Genomic DNA, 25,000 nt, shown 5'->3' with positions numbered 1-25,000 from the left:
TTTTGACAATTTAATTGCAGAAAACACAAACAAATATAACATATTATTTAACTACAAATGACATGTATGATTATTAATCTTGCTTGTTCCAAAGAACTATTGTTATTCTGACTCGAGTGTACTTTTGTACGTTGTTAATTATTCTAGTGGCAATCACATGGAGAGACAAATGACAACATTTGCAATGATGTAGAAAACTGTGTATAACACATTGTATATATGTTATATATATTGTATACGTAGAGCTATATTTTATTTTTGAAACAAATTGTTTAATTTCATGCTGCGTGAATATTTTTTCTTAACGTATGTATATAAATGCTGCACTACCTTACAGATACAATTACACTCACATTTTTACACACATTTACACACAATGGTATTATTTTAGAGGACTCATAACATATACATGTAATCTTATTCTATTACTCAATTTATGCAGATTTTGAAACAGAAAATATGCTATTTAAATACATGTGATAAAATCAGATTGGATGAATATGTTTATTTAAAAAATGAAGTAGTGCAATATATTTCATTACCCAAATGTTAGCACTGTACAGATATTGACAATAGTATTTACAGAACTGGCTATTGCTAGCCACTTTTGATACAAAATGCAAGAATAATGTGAATTACCACTGCTAGCTATTGTTCACATGTCATCTGTCTGAAAAGAATATTACATAATCTGATACCTGTAGAAATATTGGAATTGTATCTGGCTAGGAAAGATGGTTCACACTATTTTTCCACACGTGATAAAGAAGTTTTGTTTAGTGTTCAATGTAGACAATGTAGATAGAAGCTTCAATTATTATGAAAGAGTGATCCTCAGTTCATGTGGATTGTACTTTTAGTGAATGAATGTCGTTTTTCAATATCCCAGGGATAGCACTGATTTACTTTATCATTGCAGTTAGCTCGTACTCCCCATCATAAAGGATTAGATGCTAAGAATATTTTCATCAACAAAAAATTCTTTACAATTGTTTATACCTAAAGGGATTTGTTTCAAACTCCTATACACAAATACACTTAAAATACTGATAGGGCTTTATCATATATTTGTTTTCCATACCACACTTTATTTTATGGGGTGAGGTGGAAGTGGAATTAGCTTGTACTGCATGTAATTTGGACCTATTAAAATAGTAATCTCTAACCGATTATTCCAGAAAGAAGATTGCCAGCTCTAAGACTAAAATATCTCTACAGAGATGTATTAAAATATTTGTTTCTTAGCTTTCAAAGAATTAGCAATAGAACTCTAATCTTCGTTATCTCCCTCAAATCAGCTTTGATTCTTAGAATCAAGTGGTAATTCTTATTTTCTCACTCATCTGCTCCCGTCAGATCTCTCCAGCAATGGTTTCAAACTTTTATTTCTTTTCTCACAAATTCTCCTGCACAGCTTTTGAACTTTAGGAGTTCCATGTATGCCTGGTGATGCAAGAAGAGTCTTTAAAAATTGGTTCGTGTTTACTTAGAGAGTTCTGCCATCAAGGTTATACTATACCAAGATTCTCCGTAATAAATATCAGCAGCAGTAATGGAACTGTCTACCAGAAACATTGTAAAGATGTCAGGCAGATCCTCACTTGTGCACTGGCAGTTCTTCACTTATTAAAACATGATATAACTAGTTTACATCCCATTCATTCAAAACCTACCATACTGAATAGAGAGAAATCTTTAACAAACATATTAACAGACACAAAGGATAATGTACACCAGGTTTCAAACTGCTTCTATAAACACATTGTAGAAACATGTTCCTATATTTCTTTCTGCTTTGAGTCATGGGTGAAAAGCTATTGTGTTCGCCTCAGTATAATCCTTGTTAGCTGAGCTTGCTGAGTAATTCCAGTAATGTCATTTAAAATCACCAGATCTCCTAAACTTTGAGGATGCTCACCCTGTTACAGTTCTTGGGGGAAAAAACAAGTCTCAAGTGCTTTTGAGAAGACTAGGAGGATAGAGGTTTGCCAAACTACAAAAGAAAGGATGTTTCATAGGGCAGGGGCTGCCACAGAATAGTCATACTTTTTAGCTCCCATCAATGACAATATTTAAAGGAAGGGACTAAGAACAACCCACCCTATCAGATCATAAGTGAATGTATATGCTATGTTTTCATTCAGTCTATTCCTGAAGGTCTGCATGAATACAATAGCAGTGTATTTGAAGGATGTCACTTCTTAAGGTCAGCTGGCATGTACCCAATCCAAATTTTTGTACATTCTGATAAAGTTTATTACTGGAGTCTTTTCTACAGGTTAGAATACAAGAGATCTAGTGAGTGGCATAGTAGCCTAAAGGTGGAACTCTCACCTCACAATAAGGAGGCTGTGAGTTCAATTCTAGGTAGGGGAAAGATATTTCTCTCTCTGGGAACAATGAGTAATTGTCTGCTGTGAACTCTGCATAGGCATCAGGAAAGGCATCCGGCCTGCAAATGTTCAGCTTCAATCAGTCGCCCCAACTCCACACCAAAACAAGGGATTGCAGGGTCATTTAAAAAATATGAGAGATCTAGAGTGTATGCTGTTTCAAAGCCCTCAGAACTGGAGATACCTTTCTGTAAACTCTATTTTGTCATGAATGAATAAACAATTGCTTTCAGAGATGCATATAGTTTGTTTTTTGCACTTATTGTTTTCTATTTTCCTAACAGGATTTCCTCAAGTAAAAAAAACAAAATATTGTGATGTTTGTTTTCTGTGGGGATCTTTCTTGTATAATAAAGAGATCAACTTTAATTGATTCTTCCCAATCTCTCTGATGCAGAGAAAGGATCAGCACCATTTAGCAGTCAAACCCACAAAGCGCCTTCTTAACAATCTTGGTTAGAAACTTAATGGCAGAAACCCTCACAAGGGACAGTTTTTGAGAGTTGTTAAATAACTTAAGCCTGAATCTTTCAATAGATTTAAAGAGTGTTAGGTGATAGAAATAAGCAATACCAAGAAAACAAAAAGACGAAAAGCCATCTTTGAATGTTAGCAAGTCATTCTAACGCCTTTTAGTTTACCTGTGAGAGTAACATTTAGAGTAAGTTATATTTCCTGCCTTGAATCCTGGTTCGAAGGTAGAATATAAAAATAATCAGTAAAACAATGTGTTAATTTATATAAATATATTATGTATATACATTTATGTTTGGTTATCTCTTCTTATGGGAGAAGCCTATAATGTATATGATTAATATCAGAAACTATTATTAAAACATTAATGATAATAGCTATACTATTACTATTAATAGGCATATTGCATTCAGAAGACATTATGATTTGAAATATTGGTCCAAGTATTGCATGTGTGTGTTGAACACTACACAATAGCAATCAAAGATAACAATTTAATATATTGACATTTGCCTTTAATTTGATAACTATGCTTATTTATTGAACTGCATGAAAATATAATATGGGATGACACAATGACTAATTTAAAGACAAAAATACAGGAGTGGTTATAGAGACTGGAACAATAGGCATGGTTTAAAAGTTGCTGCCTTCTGCTTAGCAAATTATATACAATTGAAACCTCCATTTTGTTGGTTGGCCCAAAGAACAGGAGGTAAATCCAAGGAATTTACTGGTCTTAAAGAATAATTTATGATATCATAATTTTAATTATCAAATCTGACAATTATTAAGTTCAGATCTGATAAATAAAACAAATTAACAGATCCTTATTAGCCTGGAGATTTCCATTTTTGGAATAGGAGAGACAATTAGAACAATATTCTGAATTTTTTTTCTAAAGCTTGTTACATATGTTAGTTCTTTTGACCATGAACTGAGACATTGCTCTTTATTAGGCCCAGGTTATATATTTTTTCTCAGGCATGTTGTTGCAAAACAGAAGAACTAAGAAGAGATTGTTGATAGCTTTTCTTTTCTTTCTATTATAGGTTTTCTACTTAATGTAGAGAAAAATCACTGCTGTTGTGTACGAATTATAACACAGAGCAAATCTCAGAAAGAAAGCCTGGAAATTCAAATCTGCCTTCAAAAGAATTATAGAGGTACCTCTGTTATTTTGCATTCAGTTGTTTACACCCAACCAAATTGCTTGCTGAGCTATCATTGTAGTTATCATACCTACCTAGTTATCAAAACCTATCATTTCCACCTTGGTTACATTCCCTCATTTCTACACAGTAAAAATTTGATGTGGCTCAGTTTGTGCATTCTTTGATGGAGTATAAAGTTGAGAAATCATTCCAAGGAGAAGAGGAAAATAGTCACCATGAAGAAATGAGACAAACTGTTACTGTATTTTGAATATGAAACAGATTCATTGGAGCAATTCTCTCTCTCTCTCTCTCTCTCTCTCTCTCTCTCTCTCTCTCTCTCTCTCTCTCTCTCTCTCTCTCTCTCTCTCTCTCCATCTGTGTTTGTCGTGAATGAATTTGTGTGCATCTATGAGTGTTACCGTGTTTTGTGTGTGTATATATATTATTGAGTAATTCTTCAAAATGAAAGCAGTTTTGGAGGTACAAATGCTTTTCTTCAGCTCCATAGAAACAATGAATTGGATTGGGTATTATTCACATGAACAGAAGACAAAAGAGAATGTGCTTGTTGTGAATTCAGGGCTTCTCAGAAAAATACTCCTCCACTGTATGCATATAGTGTACTAGAGTAGAGCGTATCCCTGAAGACCCAAAGATGCTCTTTCAAAAGGCAACTGGATCATCTTGGTTTTTGCTTGAAGACATTTTGCTCCTCCTCCAAGTTCTGAATTGAAAAAGCTTGTTGGATGAGAAGCGAAATGTCTCCAAGGAAAAACAAAGAAGATCCAGTTGCCTTTTGAAAGAGCACCTTTGGGACAACCATGACCTGGATGTCTGAGAATCTCCATAGACATGTATCCCTGAAGAGGACCTGACTTCACTGAAGTATTCCCACGTTTGAAGCAACCCTACTTTTATTTACAGAGTGAGCCACTTGATTTGCAAGGCAGATCTTTTGACTGATCGGATGCAACAAACCTCCAGTAATATTTCCTCAAGGTGGATTTCTCATAATGAACATTCCTTTAACATATACATATATATGTTAAAGATAATTAACTGGATAGCTAAAATATATTCTAGCGATCCTGTACAGTAGGTAACAGTCACAAAACTTTGCGGCAAAAAAATAATAATAATCTAACAAACCAGTCTATGCTTGGTATATGAATTGTGATGATGTTAACTTGTCTATAGAAGGCAGTCCTCAATTTACAACCATTCTTTTAGAGACCGTTCAGAGTTACCATGGCACTGAAAAAAGTGACTTTCATCCAGTCCTTGCACTTATGACTGTCGTAGTATCCCCATGGCCAAGTGAGCAAAATTCAGGGACTTGGCAACCAACATGTATTTATCATAGCTGCAGCATCCTGGGGTCATGTGATCACCCCCTTTGTGACTTCCCCAGATGGCTCCTGACAAGCAAAGTCAATGGGGAAAGCCCATTAGCTTAACAACCATGCTGTTTGCTTAACAATGGCAATGAGTTGCTTAAAGACCAAAGCAATTTTTTTTTGTAAAATCAGGTATGACTCACTTAACAACTGCCTTGCTTAGCAATGGTGGCAGTAAGCCGAGGACTGCCTGTATGTATTTGCAGGAAGTCTCTAGTAATTGTAGGACTATTAGCTATTGGAGGACTGGCTCTGAGCCAGCTGTAGTTCAGGTGTTTTAGGTCACACAGCCCAATGCTCTGATTTGGTATCAGAAGTTTCTAAATATACCGAATTGCTGAAGTAGCAAGCGAGAGCATCTCTTCTGTTTTCAAGCATGTTGAATATATAATACAATGATACCCAGACTGGCTCAGGCCATGCAAGAAGCAACTTGAGTTCTCTAGCTCCTAGTCATAGTAGAACTGGCACAACTTCCCTCGTACGTTTGGATAAGTCTTTCCATCTTTGTGTATCACCTCAGCCAGGGACAGTAAATCAGAAGGATTTTATAAAACTTCCAGAAGCTATAATTCAGTCAAGACTGTGACTTCAGAATTCATGTCATCTCCAGGAGGAATTCTTGTCTCCACGGTTGACATCTCCACTTCTAGTCATACCTGCTGGTTAGTCCTGTCCATTGTATGGGCAGTGGAGGCGTGCTCACGGGTGTGCTGACGGACGCGGGTGGAGTTTTGCTGCTCAATGCTTGACGTTGTTGGGATACAGAATTCTCGGAAACATCTTTTGAAGTTTTCATCTAGAAAGGCATAAAGGATGGGATTGAGACAGCTATTGGTGTATCCTAGTGCAATGCAGAAATGCCAGGAGATGGTTTGGAAAGTAGTTTCTGGGATATGGACCAAGGCTTTAATGATAACATAAATATGGATTGGCGTCCAGCAGACGATGAAAACAGCCACAACCACAAGGACCATCCTGGTGATCCTCCGAAGATTTCGGTCCTTTTCCTTGGAGCCGGAGAGCATCCGCACGCTCTTCAGACGTAAAATCATCAGTCCGTAGCAGACTGTTATGATTAAGATGGGCATGATGAAGGCAAAGATGAAAACACAGATTTTCAGTAGGTTCTCCCAATACCAGGCTGGATGCGAGAACTTAAGGGTACAATCGATAGATCCTATAGAAATTAAAAGAAAACAAACGAATTTAAGCTTTTTTCACTGTTACTGTCTCTCCCCCCCTCACAAGCATGAGCGATAATTCTTTCTAAAGAAACAATTGCTTTTACATAACTTAAAATTAAGTGAATTTTTTTTTTGATGAAAAACCTATTCCCATTAGAAAAGTGTTCAGATTTTCATTGTCACCATTTGGAGAAAACATAACATGAACAGTTTGTATAATCTAAAAACACATCTATCTATCTATCTATCTATCTATCTATCTATCTATCTATCTATCTATCTATCTATCTATCTATCTATCTACTGTATATTCCGACGTATAAGACGACTTTTGAGAGCGTCGAAACAGCCTCCGAACTCGGGGGTCGTCTTATACGCCGAGTTGTCTTATACGCCGGAAATAAGGTAGTTTCTGGTGCATAAGATGACTTTCTAGGCATGCAACTCGGCGTTGATCGTCTTATACACCGGAAATACCGGTAGTTTCCAGCGTATAAGATGACTTTCTAGGCATGCGACTAGGCGTCGATCGTCTTGCAACTCGGCGTTGATTGTCTTGCGACCCAGCGTCGAACTAGGAGGTCATCTCATACACCGGGTCACCCTATACGCCGGAATATACGGTATCTATCTATCTATCTATCTATCTATCTATCTATCTATCTATCTATCTATCTATCTATCTATCTATCTATCTACCTACCTACCTACCTTCCTTCCTACCTACCTACCTACCTACCTACCTACCTATCTACTGTATCTATCACATTTATGTGGCCACCCATCTCATACAAAGTGACTCTTTGGGTGATGTAAAACAATTGAATAAAACAGAAGACAAATAAAAACAATCATCATTAAAGGATTAAAAATTAATTGTTAAAATAAGAATATTAGTTATAAAAAAATTAAATATACAAACCAGGGAGAGAGCAAGTATGTATCCAGGTCCCAATGATACGCCCAGACTGACTCTGTCATTGCAAGAAGCAACTTGAGGAGTTCTCTAGCATCTTAGAACATAATCAGATTTTGAGGGATTTCTTAAATGATAGTAAAGAAGAAGCAAGCCTCACTTCAGGGGGAAAAATGTTTCACAAGGAGGGTGCCGTGGCAAAGAAGGCCCTGGGATCTGCAGGTACTTAGCCATAACATCTCCTCCCTGCCAGATCTAATGAGACAGGCTGATGTCTGTCAGGGGGAGAGGGAGATATGATTGGGTCATTTGAGGGAAAACTGTAGACTTAGAAGCATTTTTAAGGATGTTTGAAAAATCTGCTTCTTGCAAAGTTAGTTTGAATTGATATTGTTAAAAGAAAAACATTTAAAATAGAATGTCGTCTTTTAAGTTTGACTCTTGAAGACTACCCGGATAGCAATATAGAAGTGCTTTCTCTTCTTCTACAGTGTTTTACGTGATTTTATTTCCCAGCATAATGTATAGTTGTGTTATTTCCTGACAGTCTCCCATCCAAATACTACCAGGCCAAATAATGGTTAGCTTTAAAAAAAAAAAAAATCACTCAGTGTTGTCTAAGTGCTGCCATTTAGCTGGAATGAATTTTTTTCCAAATTTTGCGTTGTAGTTCTTGCTCTAAAATGGCCTAATGGCCTTAAAATGTCCATATGTGAACAGTTATTTATATATGGCTATGTTTATATAAAAGTAAATAAATGCATATCTATCTACAAGGATACCCCCCCACATGCCTAAAACACTTGTTATATTAATTTTAAAAATCTGTGCACATTAATGCAAGATAGAATGGATTTATTAATCAATGGATCAATTGAGAGAAGCACAAATAACCTGGTTTATCTATTAGTATTTCTTAAATATCTAACATTTAGGCTGTAGTCTTATATACACTTAGTCCAAAGTAAAGTCTCATTAAACACAATGGAATTTACATCCAATGCTTGAATAGTCCTTTCCACGGTTACATTTTGATATGTAGTTAAGCAGTTGGAAGTATTTCCATTAATCTCAATTGTCTTACTGAGAAGACAGAGATGGAAATGCATTTCTTTAAGCAAAAATGCAAAATCTGAGACTTTTTCTAGTAATCAATACCTATTTTAGGTAACATGTTAGAATTTTTGCATATTTGTGAAACTCCTGGTTCTCTTAAGAGTTCCCTTCCTTTTTTCTGCTGAGTATCCAAGTCTTTTAAACTATACTTCTTGGTCAAGTTAAAGGGTAATTCTGAAATAAATTTTGAACCTTAAGTTGATAGAGACTTTGAAGGAATGCCTAGCAGGTACTGAGAAGAGGTGGGAGAAAATACAATAATTGAAAAAGAGACCCATCAGCCCAGGAAAGGTGGGAAGCATGAGAAGTAATTCTGCCTTAATTACGTTCGGTGTATTGATCTGGAGAGGTTAGCACATTTTCAGGATTAACATCAAGCTCTGCAAGGCAGGTAATTTTGGAAATAAGAACCATTTGGATTTCTGGCAATATCTTTACTGCTAGTAGGGCAAAGTATAGAATCACTCCAAGAGAGAGAGAGAGGGGGGGGAGACGGACGGAGGGGGAGGGAGGGAGGGAGAGGGAAGAGAGAGGGAGAGAGAGAGGAAGGGAGGGAGAGAGAGAGGGAAGGAAAGAGAGAGACAGAGAGAGAAAGAGGGAGAGAGGGAAAGAAGAGAGAGAGGGAGGGAGGGAGGGAGAGAGAGAGGGAGGGAGGGAGGGGGAGAGAGAGGGAGAGAGAGAGGAAGGGAGGGAGAGAGAGAGAGAGGGAGAGAGCGAGAGAGCGAGACCAAGACATATATACATACATACAGTTTCAAAAGGCATATTCATTTTTTAAAAAATCTTATAAAGGGTTTGTATCAGACCTGGTACAGTGCCTGATTCTAATTTGTTTCGAAACTACCTTAGGAATTCATTTCCTCGTAAATCTTCCCCAGGTTCAGATAAAGAAACCTCCAGTGTCCATTTGAAGGTAGGAAAAGAAATTCTGACTCACCATTACTCTCTTTGGTGGTTGCCATCACCATCACGGGAATGCCAATTGCTGAAGAAATGATCCAGTTACAGACGTTGACAATCTTGGCATTTCGAGGGGTGCGGAAATCCAAAGCCTTGACCGGGTGGCAAACTGCTATGTAGCGATCCACACTCATGGTGCAGAGGGTGAAAATACTTGTGAACATGTTATAGTAATCTATGGATATGACAATCTTACAAATAGTGGTGCCAAATGGCCATGTTCCCAGAAGATAATTCACGCTTTGAAATGGCAGCGTACTTGTGGCTAAGGCATCGGCCAGGGCAAGGTTGAAAATATAAATGTTGGTGGCAGTCTTCATTTTAGTGTACCTAAAAAAGTCAACAAAGTTGAGGCATGAAACTGTGAACAGAGATCACACGAAGCTGCTACAATAGGCCAGCAATTTATTCAGCTGCAAAAGGTGGAGCTTCCTTTGAATTAAGTATATGCCTGTATTTTTGTATAAAGAATCACAACATGGTTTTTAACTAACAAAGAAAGTTGACATGAAGGATCTTTCCATGGGTGAACTCTTTCTCTATTTCAGGAAAAAAAATAGAAATGTTTTTATTTTTTTCCCTTTTCTAACATATCTTAAATGCACAGTACTTCAGCATTAAATCATCTCATAAGGCAAAAAAGTTTTTGTGTCTTTATATTAAAACTCAGATCTTCAATAGGATTTATCAAGCAAAACTAGTATCAAAAGATTATAAAATTGGCTTAGTTCAGCACAGCATTTGCACAAAGAATTAAGTACATTTATATACAAAACCCCCCCCTGTGAAATAATTTGTTTAACAGAGCCACCTGAATTATTGCAAAGAACAAGAAACTGAATTGCCCATTTCTTACAGCTGATGTGGCTTCAGGTTGAGGCATAGCAGCATACATCTAGGCATTAAGCACCACTTCCACTGAAGCAGGACTTAACCACACCAGACAGGACCTGAGGTGCAGACTGCAGAAAGGCCTCAGAGACAGTCCAACAAATAGTGGCAGGGTGAAAGATGCAAGCTGGAAGACCATATACTGAATGATCCAACCAAATAGCTGGCATTGTGTACAGGAACATCTACACAGGGACTAGTACCTCCCAAGTCCAGATGGAAGATTCTATAGAATAACATATAGAAGCTCATGGAGGATAACAGGACTAAGATCCTGTAAGACTTCCAGGTACAGGTAGACAGACATCATGTAGTAAATAAGGCCAAAAGACAGTGCTGGTGATAGATGTAGTGATGCCAAGTGACAGCAATAGCACTTTAACTTATATACCGTTTTACAGTGCTTTACAGCCCTCACCAAGCGGTTTACAGAGTCAGCCTATTGCCCCCCCAACAATCTGGGTTCTCATTTTACCGACCTCGGAAGGATGAAAAGTTGAGTCAACTTTGAGCTCCGTCAGGACTGAACTGCTGGCAGTTAGCAGAATTAGCCTGCAATACTGCATTCTAACCACTGTGCCACCACAGCTCTTAGTGGCACAGTGGTTTGAATTCAGGAAGAAGTACGAGAAGCTGGAGAAGTACAAGACCTGCAAGAAGAACTAGAAAGGTTGGGGAAAGTAAAGGTCAAAGTGGTCCTAAGGTATTCAGGGTTGTGACTCTTAAGCTGAGAGAATGGCTCCAAAAGATCCAAGGACCGACATCAGAATTGTCTGTGCAAAACTTCGCAGTGTGAGGAACAGTTAAGAATATTACACAGAACCCTCAAACTGCCAGTTTGAGATTGACAAAGGCATAGATCACCCATAGGGATAAGAAGGGATTTTTTTATGCTTGACCGGTACTTTTGAGTAAATAATGTGAGATAACATCATATTCTAGTAGCAAGAAACTTTTAGAATCCCTTTCTACATTCCTGAGTTAGATTTACATAGGTAAGATCTTATTTCCAAAATCTGAATATCATTGCAGCCTTCTTTAACAGCATTTTTGTCACTTTCCTGAGGTTTTCCAATCTAAGAATATGGCAAATTTATGGTTGGAACGTTTCATCTTTCCTAGCTCTAAGATCCACTGATACATTCTCACTGCATTATAATAGAGGAATTAGGGTCAGGAATACAGAATGCATCTTGACAAATTAGTTGTTGGTCCTCTTCCCTGAATCCCCCTTGTTTCATTGTCCTATGTTTTGCCTTGATTCATTAATATTCTTATTCAAATTAAATTGTGCAGGTGTTGTCTCATCTTGACCCAATGCAAATTAATTTGACTGCATCCTTCAGTTCTTCAGTCCTTAAGAAAAAAAAATACCATTTTCAGTTTGGAGCAATAAGAAATTAACTGCTTTAAAGTCTAAAGTTATTTTTTTTTTTTTACCAGCATAGGAAAAGTACATCTTGTTTTAATTTATTTTGTTTGCTTTTCAACAGAATGAGAACATTCAGATGTAGATTAATCTCCTTTAGAGAAAAAAAATAGGTTGGCTTGCACAGGAGACTTTTATCATCATCATCATCATCATCTCCTCCTCCTCCTCCTCCTCCTCCTGCTGCTGCTGTTTTATGATAGATTTAGATAATACTTGCAGGCATATTTTCACTTATTGTAGAAATATTTTTTTAAAACATCAGATAGTTAAACTGAAGCATTTTTATGCAAAGCAATCTTTTCAGATGAGATTGATTTTAAAAAAGTGGGAGAGGACTTCACAAATTTTCTTCTGGATAGTGCTAGAATCATAGAATGGAAGGGACTTTGAAGATCTCTATTTAAACACCCCTAACAAAGGGAACCCTCCATCTCCTGACACAGCCATATCCACTATTGAATAGCTTTTACCATTAGAAAAATATTCCTGTTCTCTAACCAAAAATCTGTTGCCTTGTAATCTAAATTCTTTGTTTCTCATCCTGTAGATAAATTACTCTGATAAGTAGATTGGATTGGAACAGGCTTTCTACTTTTCTTGGAATCCTGCCTGAAATTACTGGGTTGAAGGGAAATACATTATGTCTGCAATTGGGGAAATCCTTATTTAACAAGCTTGCCATTATTTCATTACTTGCCATATTCATTTCCTGGTCACTTGGGACTCTGCAAGGCTATGATGTCCTGCATTTATCCTTAGCTGCATCAACTGACCCAAGATTATACACTTCCACTTAGCTCTTTCTCAAGTCATAAAACTGAGTTCATTATATGCTAGAGTCTCAGCATCTTTTTTACATCGTTTTGGTCACCACGATGTAAAAAAGATGTTGAGACTCTAGAAAGAATACAGAGAAGAGCAACAAAGATGATTAGGGGACTGGAGGCTAAAACATATGAGGAATGGTTGCTGGAATTGGGTATGTCTAGTTTAACGAAGAGAAGGACGAGGAGGGACATGATAGCAGTGTTCCAATATCTCAGGAGCTGCCTCAAAGAAGATGGAGTCAGGCTATTCTCCAAAGTGCCTGAGGGCAGGACAAGAAGCAATGGATGGAAACTAATTAATGAGAGAAGCAACCTAGAACTAAGGAGAAACTTCCTGACAGTTAGAACAATTAACTAATGGAACAACCTGCCTCCAGAAGTGGTGAATGCTCCAACACTGGAAGTTTTAAGAAGAGACTGGACAGCCATCTGTCTGAAATGCTGTAGGGTTTCCTGCCTGCCTGAGCAGGGGGTTGGACTCTATGACCTCCAAGGTCCCTTCCAACTTTATTATTATTATTAAGACAAAGAAGCAAGCACATCTATTTTGTAAAATTTATTCTATTTAATATGAAAGGAATAGCATCTATCACAACTTGCTAGCCAAAGCAGCTAACCATGTCTATGCTGGTATAACTGATGGTTAAGAATATATAATGTAACTGACTGATCTCTATTTATTCTAATAATACTCTTGACTATGAGGTTAGCATGTTGCACTAGGAAGAAATCCACCTTAAGCTATAAATGTTCTCTTGGTGACCTGGGGCCAATCAATTCTTTTACAGCCCAACCTACCTATTAGATCAGGGATCTTCAAACTTGGCCCTTTTATGACTTGTGGACTTCAACTCCAAGAATTCCTCAGACAGGCATGCTGGCTGAGGAATTCTGGGAGTTGAAGTCCACAAGTCATAAAAGGGCCAAGTTTGAAGACGCCTGTATTAGATGGTTTTGGGGAAAAAAATGTAGGATGAGACTTCTGGAGGAAAAAGTAGAACATAAATCTAACAAATATATGGATAAATACCATTTTAATGATCTTCCCCATTTTCTCCATATTGCATTTTATATAATTGTTTGAGATGTGTTCCATTTGTCCTGTTTTATATTAGTAAACTGACACTTCCCCCCCTAAAAAGAATTGTGGCAGTCTGTTAAAGTAGATATGACTTCCTCTTCATAAAGGAATGCATATATTATTACTTTATTGCTGCCAGGTTTGAATAGAAAAAGATAAGGAAGCCAAGAGTTGTATTTGACAATGGGTTTTCTATGAGCAGAGTTTTTATACAAAGAAACACATGTTTTCTTTCTTACAATTTTGTTTCTTTGGTTTTATTATGTATTTATGACAGGAACTAAATGACAGGCAATATTTCATCATTGCAATATTAGCAGTACATCCACGCACTGAGGCAAACCCAGAAAGATTCTGGAAAAGATAATCAAGCAAACACCTAGAAACCAACATGACTTTGTCAAAAACAGATAATGTCAGACCAAATGTATTGGAGTCTTTGACAAAATCACTAAATTAGTGGACCAGTGAAATGCTGTGTACATTGCATACTTGGACTTCAGCAAGGCATTTGACAAAGTAGACCTCTTACTTTGTGGTAACATAGAAAAAATTGTGCTAGTTAGTATCATCACCGGATGGATTCATAACTGGCTGACTAACAAAAGTTAACGTGTATTCCTCAATTGAACTACATCTACATGGAGAGAGGACAATGCCAATTTTGGTCACTATGATACAAAAAAGATGTTGAAACTCTAGAATGAGTGTAGAGAATAATAGCAACAATGACTGGAGGATAAAACATACGGTGAAGTGTTGCAAGAACTTGGTATACCTAGTCTAACAAAGAAAAGGACTAGGAATGAATTGATAGCAGTCTTTCAATATTTGAGGGGCTGCCTCAGAGAGGAGGGGTTTTTCTATTCTCTGAAGCACCTGAGAGAAGGACAAGAGTATCAGTTGGGAACTTATCAAGGAGAGAAGCAACCTAGAACAAAGGAGAAATTTCCTGGCAGTGAGAAAAATTAATCAGTGGAATGGCTTGCCTCCAAAGGTTGTGGGTGTTCCTTCACTGGAGGTTTTTAAGAAGAGACTGGATAGTGTCTGTCCAGAATGGTATAAGATATTCTGCTTGAGGGGGCGCTTGGACTAGAAGTCCTCCAAGGTTCCTTCAAATTCTATTATACTGTTACTGCTCTCCTCCCTGTGCAAAGATAACTATTTTATTGAGTCCTTCCAAAGAAATGGGGATAGGGCAAATGTTTGCGGGTTCAGGATGTAAGTTGTTTAAGGATGTAAGTTGTTCCAAGTAAATCTGCCTTTTGCAATTGACTGATGGTGATTTTGCCAATGCTGGCAATGTTTAAGTAGTATTCCAGATGTTTTGAGATTGCACCCAAGGCACCTTTCACTTTCCAGCTTTGTTTTTTTTAGTCACAGGCATTCTATTTCTTTTTACAATTCTTTGCATTTTGTCATTTTCTCCAGTTCTTTCTCTTCTATTCTATTGTCTCCAAGTACTTTGAGTGGTGAGGCAATTAGTAGGTTGTTCTTAATTTAAGTGGATTGATTTTTTCTTCCCCAGACGGACAGTAGATTCATCAAATCAAAGAAAAAGAGAGGGAGAGAGAGAAGCATGTTAGTAATAATTTGAGTTTCAAGATTGTGCTAAGCCAGATTTTGTTTAACTCTGTCTTTTTAAATAAATTGCAATATTGTGGAATCCTACAGCACTTTAAATCATAAAACATCATTTAGAAATGACAGTTGTTCTGCCAAAAGCATAACAGTTTAACATGATACATGAATTCAGCCATCAAAATTTTTACTATACAATACGATTATAGCTACTGCCTTAGAAGCCTTTAAAAAGGTATGATATAATGGAAGATGCATCCATGATTTGCTATTACTCCTGGAAACTTTACACTCAGAATTACCCTCTTCATCATTTGGGGATAAAAGCCGTAGTGTGGGTAATAAACATCATGCTTCATTTGTGAGGTTTCAAGAGACACGGATACATGTCCTTGCAAATATAATATTGCATGAAATGGCCTATGTAACTCATTAATATATCTTCCTGTCTTGTAAAATCTTACACTGTAATGGAATGGCAGGAACTAAACTTCACAGAGATCCATATTATCTTTTCGTGACTCACAGAACCTCTGTGAATAAAGAACTGAGTTGCAATGGAGGTTTTAACAAGGAAGGATGACTTCCCCAATTCTAACATTCTCTATAGTTCTGCACCAGTATTGTTCTATCTAAAGGGTACTTCAGTCACCAAGAACATATTTGTGAGGAAGCACAAATCTGTGAAATTCCCTTCCTCTTTGTTTGAATGGATGTGTCCCACGTGTAGAATTTCATACATTGAAACTAAATGACCTAGATGAGGGAATAGAAGGTGAACTCATCAGATTTGCAGATGACACTAAACTGGCAGGAATAGCCAACACCCCATAAGACAAGCTCAGGATCCAAAAAGATCTTGACAAACTTGAACAATGGGCCCTATTTAACAAAATGAATTTTAATGTGGAGAAAAGCAAAATTTTACATTTAGGCAGGAAAAATCAAAGGTACAAGTACATATTAGACAAGACCTGGCTCAAAAACAGTAACTGTGAGAGGGACCTTGGAATCCTAGTGGACGATCACTTGACTATGAGCCAGCAGTATGCAGTAGCAGCCAAAAAAGCTAATACAAATCTGGGTTATATAAACAGAGGCATAGAATCAAGATCACGTGAAGTATTAGTATCACTTTATAAAACCCGAGTAAGACCACACTTGGAATACTGCAGTTTTGGTGACCCTACTACAAAAAAGATATTGAAACCTTGGAAAAAGTTCAGAGAAAAGCAACTAAAATGATCAAAGGCCTGGAGACTAAAACATATGAAGAACGGATGCAGTTTGGCTAGTCTAAAGAAAAGAAGAAACAGGGGCAACATGATAGCAGTATTCCAGTATGAGGGGTTGCCACAAAGAAGAGGGGGTCAAATTATTCTCCAAAGTACCAGAGGGCAGGACAAGAAACAATGGTTGGAAACTGACCAAAGAGAAAAGTAACCTGGAATTAAGGAGAAACTTCCTAACAGTGTGGACAATTAATGAGTGGAACAGCTTGCCTTCAGAAATTGTGGGTGCTCTATCACTGGAGACTTTTAAGAAAAGACTAGACAGTCACTTGTCTGAAATGGTATAGGTTCTCCTGCTTGAGCAGGGGGCTGGTCTAGAAGACCTCCAAGGACCCTTCTATTCTATTCTATTCTATTCTATTCTAACTCTGGATCCAATCCATATAATTTGCACCCTCTGTCTTAGCTGAATTCCTCTCCCAAGTTAATATGCTTCAGCTTTGAGCCAAGGCATGCACATGCAATACAAGAGGAAAATGAATGACATTTTAATCTACAGTATATTCTTTGCAATTTATAACAGGAAATCAAGTTCAGAATTCTCAGTAGGCTGCACCACTGACTTTAAAACCTAACATTTAAACATTGTTGGAATTATTTGAAAGTTGAGTTCTGCTAAAAACTACCTTTACATAGAGCCATGAATTACATTTTTAATTTGTTTTAGCCTATATGATTATAATTAATGCCAATCTAAACTGTGAGCTACTGCTTTCGCAGAAATAATAACCAACTTCTGCCCTTTTTTCATATACGTATGACTAAAGAAATATATATTTAGATATAGTATGCAGTGCTGGAATCTAACTGTCAAAGTATATGGGTTTGTTCTCAACCAAAATGATGAGGCCAAAATAATGAAAAGTGTATGTCTTGATACAAGCTCCACCCTTTCAACTTTACCCACCAATATGCATGGACCGAGTCTTCATTGTGACATTGCAACACACATTTAATCTCTTTCCTACCCCCTGCATGTTTTGAAAGCCTCCCCCCATGACTAGGCCTCCTGAGGAATCATTTGTATCTTCTAAAGATACCTTCACGTGAAGCCTTTGAGACATGCAGGAGGAAGGCAATTGGTGAAGTGTGTGTTGCAATGTCACAACGAAAACTGCCATAAGATTGTATTCCTGACTGAGGAAAGGATGTGGATTTTTATGTCTTATGTGTCTCTTATGTGCTTGGGCCAGAGGGTAATTGAGCTCCAGAAGAAATAAAATTAAGCATAGCTGTAGGTATGTCTCTTGAGGAAATAAAAGTAAATCGAGGGATTAAGGGCATGTAAAATGGCGTTTCTGTTTTAGGTAGCAGTGTGATAGATAGAGTGCTGCTACACAGTGGCACAGCAAAAGAAATAAATGTGCAACATCCTTCCTATGGGTAGGAATTAAAAGGCAGCAGAGAAGCTGATCATGTTTCCAGGAGAAATACTTTTATCTAAATCAGACATAACCAATATATAGCCCATGGATTCAGTACTTTTAAAAATAGCACTATTAACTGACCATGGTAAAAAATAAATGATGGAAAAGGAAACCAAAATCATGTAAACCTTTGCTGAAGTTTAACAGATGTCTTCTGACAAATCTAGAGATCTCCTTATTCTCTTCAAAGTGAAATAAAGGAAGTCCCACCCCTTTCCATTTCAGGGACTTAACCTACCACCATGTCATTTAACATGCTTCAGCTCTTGGTTTCTGAACATCTAGATTATCAAGATATAAGAAGTGGAAAGGGGTAGGAATTCCTCTATTCCTTATTCCTTTGAAGGGAATAAAGAGATCTCTAGGTTTGTCAATAGACATCTGTTAAACTTAGATTTACATGATTCCCCACCCCCTTTCCATTATTTATTTCTCCTAGATTAGATCAAAGGTGTATGGAGTCTGGCATCCTGTTTTTGTCAATGCCATCTAGTTGCCTTTGGAAAGCTCTTAAATAGGGCACCAGCACAACTGGTCTTTATCTTCTTATTCTCAAAAATTGGTGTTCCAATTTAGTATTTAGTATTCCAATTAGTATTTGGTTTCTAGGGGCAACATTATGACTAATGGTACCTTTATTCTTATCCCCAAAGAATTAGTCCAGAATTAATACTGTGAATTAATTAATGATCAATACAGATTGTATTAGCAAATTCCATGGTTTAATTATACTGTACTGATATGATGAAATACTACTATTCAAAAGTGTTCACCTATCCTGGGATACACAGTTTATATGCACCGTTGCACAAGGGCCATTTTTACTAGCATTGCACCAAAACAGTCTAAATGTTAATCTAAATGAATTTTGGTGAATTCAGCAAGTTTCCAAAAAACCAATATGCACACTATGCAGTTGCTAGTTTTTTTGGGAAGATCCTTGAATTATTTGAATCTCTGAAGCATTTGAAACACCAAGTAAATAATTCCTTTCATTGGGATCCAGAATACAATTTCTAACTATGTGAAAGTATCACCATTAAATCATTTAACACAGCATTCCACAGTTCTCAGAAATAAATCTGTAAGTGTGGTTCTACCCATGCTAATGTGGGCATTGTCCATGCTGAACTGAATGCTATGCCTATGAGAAAATGAATTAGCAATTTTTTTATTAAACTCAACAGGAGATTATCAAACCTTTATACAAAACTTTAGATGCATGCATATATATGCACACACGTCCATGTACTCACAATGTTACTGACACTCATAAAACAGTATTTGCCATCATTTATTATATCTTATATCTACATTGATAGTGTAAAAGTAAGCCACACTCAAGCATCATGCAAGCCTTAAAGCTGAGGTATCATATGTGAAGCATTATGTCTTAGAATATATCTGTGGAAAAGATAAAATTTACTGTAAATGCAAGTGCTCTACGGAACTGGTTGATAACATTATGAAAAGCACTCATAGGAGACCAATAGCTTGATGAACAGGAAGGAAGGGAGATTAGAGCAGGAAGGAAGGAGAAAGGATTATTTGATCCTTTCCCTATAGGCTGCTTTCCCATTCCAAAATTGCTTTCTCCTCTAAAAGAAAGCAATGCAAGTCCCAAATATCTGTTTCCACTGGTGGAAAATTAACTTGGCCAGGCAAATGATAGCAATGGCAAAGAAAGGGGAAACATTAAACAGTCCTATCTCTGTGCTGTACAGGATGGTGATTTCTCATTGATTTTTTAATGGAAGAAAGCTATCTCCTTTTCAATGTCACATGTCATTTAAATACCAAAACTTATTTAAAAAGTACTTCTGAGCATGCCACATCAATATTCCACTTATATTTCTGAAATATTTTTCCAGATGATTTTTTTGGGTACCCATTCCATTCCAGACCTACTTGCTTTATAATGACTAATTGCGCGCAATATTACTCTTTTCCAAATACTTCTAAAATTGCCTGTTCTTTTAATACATCAACCTACATTTGAAACTACTTCTGACTGATAGTTTAAAGGTCTGTAAAGCACACATTCAAAACAGTCAATGAACATTAGAGGCTGTAATTGCATCCCCTGGGAGAGCTATCAAATCTCTAGCCGACATTCTAATTGCTCCCTGTTGTGAGTGCCTGATTTAATCAGAAATGAAAATGGTGTCCTATGAAGTATATAGATTATGAAACTGGAAATATTAACTAGTGGAAGTTTGCCATCTATTTATTTATTTTAGAGAATTGGTGTTCCCTTCTTGCAAACCATGCAACATGCCACGATCATCCCAAAGATGCTTTTTCTCACGAAGCAACTGGACTTTCTTGTTTTTCTTTGAAGACATTTCGCGTCTCATCCAAGACGCTTCTTCAGCTCTGACTGGATGATTTGGAATGGAGAAGCTTCTTGGATGGGAAGTGAAACGTCTTCAAAAAAAACAAAACAAGAAAGTTCGGTTGCCTCGTGAAAAATGCATCTTTGGGCTAACTATGACCTGGATGACTGAGAATCTCCATAGACATAGTCAGGATCATGATCGTCTCACAGACGAATTTTGCATCAGTGTCAGAAAAGGGAGTGGACATAAGATTAAATCCCTCAGTTTTATGCCTTTATGTCTGAAAAAAGATCCTATGTTAGGAAACTCACAATTATTTATTTATCTTTTTATTCCCTTTTCCCCACCCTGCCTCCAGAGAACTCCACTGTATCCTCAAAAATCCTCTATCAGTGGGCAAGAGTGAAAGGAAGCGAGGTCTAGATGGGAACTCCATTCTTTAGTGGAGAACTGAACCTGGATATCTCAGGTAGCCTAGAACAAATTTTTAAAGCATTTATCTTATGTAAGGAGGGAAAGAAACAGGCCTGTAATAATTCTATAAATCACTTCTTGTACTGCACTATCAATTACGAGCTTAATTACTGTAAGGCATCATTGAGAATCCTGTACGATCATCCGAAGGCTCATTAATCTAGTCATCAAACTGCAAAAGGAGAGTGTGTCAACAGTTCTGTAGCCATTATGGACCTATTGAGGAAATCCCAAGCCATCTAAGGCAAGGAAAAGCAATGTGGGCTCATTCAATTACTGAACCTGAACTCCCACCAGCCTGCTTAATGGTGAGGCATGGTAGGAATTGCAATCGAAAAATGTCTCCAATTGTTTCCTGTTCCAAGGAGAGCAAAAGCAGGGGGAGACATTTAGTCAGAGAGAACCAAAGTCTGCTCAGTAGCTTCAAAATATTCAGCAACAAGTGAAGAGAAAAAAAGAAAACCGATGACATAGAAAAGAATGATGTGGATGTGCTACTTATGCCTTCAGATGATGCTATCTATATGCATTAAGCATAGCTTTTTGCCAGCCAGCATGGCCCTGCTAGCAGTGAAGATAAGGCATAAAACAGCTGGCACCAGGCTGGGAAGTGCCAGCTTCTAGTATTCTAAGGAATGGCAAGGACTCTCATCCCTCAGTATGTAATCTGTTGTTATGTGTTGCATTTAAATATGACTGAATACCCATCTTTAACCAAGATGAGAAAGATAGAAAGATTTTTGTCTAGGAAAAAAAGAAGTAGGGATAAATGTTGGGTGGCTAAAGGACAGTAAACATCCCCCTTTCTCCTCTATTTCTTTTCTTAAGGCAAAGAACTCTTCCCCTCCCCCACTAACTTGGTTCCCAGAAGCAACAGTTTCCACCTGTTGTTATCCATCATTTCAATAGATGGTGCTGTGTTCTCATAGATATTGACTGTAACTTATTTCTCTGAAACATTTGTGGAATGCTAGAAGTAAATTTGAGTGTTTTTCTCTACTTGGCCTTCCTTAAACAAATCTAACACCAAGCACCTATTAAACACATAAAAAAAAGAACATGGTTCCTTTCATTAAGAACAGAGAGCCAATATCCTTAAATATGAGGCAGATTCCACTACAGAAACTTCCAATGGACGTAATTATTTTTGTGGAAGAAGACCGGTTTGCCGTTTCTCTGGAGAAATACATTTGCTGGGAAAATGAATTTAGTGGAATTTCCTAAATAATGCAAAGAAAGGGATTTGGGGCACAATGTTCATTTGAGGAAATAAATAGGAAACCAAACATCTGATTTGTTGGAACTGGTTGTTGGAACTGCACTGCAATTCGTATCTATGGATTCCAATGCCTCTCGAACATATTTCACTTCCTTGTATACCTCCTCTACTCTATTTCATTATATTTGATTTGGGTTTTGATTGCAGAAATAGCCTGAGGTACCCATTTTAACTTTTTTTTACATTAACTCGGACACATAAACAACTTTATTAACATGAAATAACTTTTGCTTGCCTTGAATGTTTATGCTTCACAAACGATCATTCCAAATGGCATACTTTTTTTCACCCCAAAGCACACATTTTTTTTCTAGTTACCCTGAGCAAAGGTTTTCAGTCTCTTACTTCCTAATAAATGCACAACATAATTAGAAATTATTTTTTAAGAATTATCCTAAGAGAACTGCTGGTGATTTCAAAATGTCTTTGGGTCTTTAAACCTTTAATGCACTTATTTGACAATCAAATAGGTATTTTTGTATTTGCCAGGATGGAGATACTACATCAATCCTCTGGGATTGAAATCAGGAGCAATCGTGTGTCCTCTGTACAAAAAACATGTAATAATACTATGGAGACTCATAGATATGCTATTTAGTAGGATCTCATCCAAATGCATCTATCTTGCTTTTGTGGGGGAAGATTATGGGAAGAACCACTGGAAAATTTCTTTCTGGAGACAGCATTACCCCCCCCCCCCAAAAGCCTTTGGAGTTTTAGCAAGAGAAGAACCACACATCTTTTTCTCTGTCACTTAGCTTGTCCATATCCAATAGAACCAACTACAGAACCATTTCCTTGACTTTGGTCATCATCATCATCATCATCATCATCATCATCATCATCATCATCACATTTCCAAGCCTCCCTCCCTGCCTACTTTGTTTCAGCAACCCTTTGGCTGACCCCCCCCCCATTCGAGCAGCTCCTCCCCCTCTCCCCAGGTCTTCTTACCTGATGATGACATACATGACCAAGAAGTTCCCAAAGAGCCCCACCACACATACGACGGAATAGAGGGCCATGATCACTATGGCTGTGATCATGGAAGGGCTGACCCCAGAACATAAACTGCCTCCTCGTCCCCCAAGAGTTCCGTTGGGTCCGCCGCAAAACAGCTGGGTGCTGTTGAGCTCGCTCTGGTTCCAGCTGTCCGCTTCCATAATCGTGCCCGACCTTCACTCCCCTTAATCTCCGTCGGGCTAGCCGGCGCCTGGAGTCAGAACTCAGGGTGCAGGCGCGGGAAAAATGGGCGCCGGGAGCTGTCCCTGGTGCTGACCACCTAGTTAAGTGCGAAGCCGCTTTTCTGGTCGAGGAAGCCGCCCAAGGCAGGAGTCCCATCCAGTGCTCTCTCTTTAGCCAGTTTCCGAAGGAGGACGGGATCCTTGCAGTTGCCTGACGCGACTGAGAGAGAAGCAAAGGACCCGTCGCACCTTAAAGCTGAAGCCTTGGGGAAACGTTGCCTCCTCCTGCGGCTTCCACCGCATTCCCCCCATCGAGCGCCGAGGGAAGAAGGAGGTCGAGGGAGGGGAGAAGGGAGAGAGAAAGAAGTGTGGAAAGAAAGTCTTGCAGAAACAAACCCACTGGAGCCTCTTCTCCCTTCAGATGTGCTCGCGCGCACACACGTGCGCTCACACAGCTGGCTTTGATAGCCGCGCACACGTGCGCAAGTTGATCGGGATAAGTCTGGAAAGGAGGAGCTTCTGGTGGAGGCTGGTGGTGGGAAGGAACTCTTTTTCACCCGATCTACTCCGCGACAGCGTCAGATCTTGACCAGCAGGTGAGCAACAACCCTCTCATTAGCTTTCTCTTTGTCAGATTTCAGCCTTTTCTGTACAGTTGTTTACTTACTCCGAAGTCAGCCACAAGATGTTGCTGTCTTGGATTTTGCAAAAAACAAAGGAATTTAGGTCTTTCTCTTCATGTAGTTTTCCTGACATAAGATGACAAAACGTTGCCCCTGACTACTAATGACCACGGTTCATTTGAATAAAACCAAATGATGGAGATCGTCTCCAGATTTTAATAAAGAAGCCTGTTGCATATTAGGCACCAAAAGTATTTAGTTCTTCCCCTCCCTGACTTTACAGATATATCCTTGCAGCATTCTAGGCAGCAAAATGAGAATGGTTTGCCATTGCCTTCTTCCAGAATAGATTACAGTTCTGCTATTGAGTGGATGTCACCCATCTGGGCCCATCTCTGCTTAGCTTCTGAGTGCAAATGGGATCACCAGATGCTGAATCTCACTGACTTATATATGCTATATCTGCACAACATGACTAAGATAGGTATATTCAATACAGTTACTAATGTACTGAAGACTTAGTAATTAATTCCATTTGGAACTTATTTTGTAGGTGCAAGATGCATATTAATAGGTAATCAATTTATAGATTTATTCTGCCAAAATAGTTCTCCACTCACATAGAACTTTGTTATAACTTCTGCATGAAGGGAGAAACTAAACTGAACAAAATGATGAGAGGCCAGTTATTCTCTTTCAATTAGCAATAGACAAGCTGTGTTACTAACCAGGATCAGATTGATATTCCAGTTATTTACAATCCATGCTTCATTGGGCTAAAACTATATCTGGGATTTCCAATTTGTTCTAATAAAATGATTACATTCCTCCTCTCTCTTTAACAATGCACAAATATACAGATTATTCTTATGTAAAAGTTATATGATTGCAGTGCTGTACCCGTCACAGTCTAAATCCTGCCTTTTGTGTTTGGCATTTGGGAGTAATGAAAATGATATAATGCCATATT

The 25,000-nt window shown here is 37.9% G+C and overlaps 1 protein-coding gene across 1 annotated transcript; it reads right to left on the bottom strand.

Moving 5' to 3' along the window:
• Positions 1-4,396: 4,396 nt before the first annotated feature.
• OPRM1 (opioid receptor mu 1) lies at positions 4,397-23,982 on the bottom strand. The gene is made up of 3 exons (XM_039358319.1): positions 23,178-23,982; positions 9,578-9,930; positions 4,397-6,601 (listed from the first exon to the last, which is right to left on the bottom strand). Exons 1-3 carry the CDS (start codon positions 23,384-23,386, stop codon positions 6,075-6,077), a joined length of 1,089 nt encoding a protein of 362 aa, XP_039214253.1. The 5' UTR covers positions 23,387-23,982; the 3' UTR covers positions 4,397-6,074.
• Positions 23,983-25,000: the final 1,018 nt, after the last annotated feature.

Source organism: Crotalus tigris, unplaced genomic scaffold (assembly GCF_016545835.1).
Source record: "Crotalus tigris isolate CLP2741 ecotype Arizona unplaced genomic scaffold, ASM1654583v1 scf7180000019007.31208882:3723066, whole genome shotgun sequence".
NCBI lineage: Eukaryota > Metazoa > Chordata > Lepidosauria > Squamata > Viperidae > Crotalus > Crotalus tigris.
Note: the sequence above shows the minus strand (reverse complement) of the source record. Positions and strands in the feature narration are given on the sequence as shown.

What these genes read in the sequence shown, in the direction of transcription:
- OPRM1 (XM_039358319.1), bottom strand. Translation starts at nt 23,386, where the DNA reads ATGGAAGCGGACAGCTGGAACCAGAGCGAGCTCAACAGCACCCAGCTG. An exon ending in GTCATGTATGTCATCATCAG is followed by an intron (nt 9,931 to 23,177) that starts GTAAGAAGACCT and finishes TGACTTTTTTAG; the next exon opens with GTACACTAAAATGAAGACTG. An exon ending in AACCACCAAAGAGAGTAATG is followed by an intron (nt 6,602 to 9,577) that starts GTGAGTCAGAAT and finishes TAATTTCTATAG; the next exon opens with GATCTATCGATTGTACCCTT.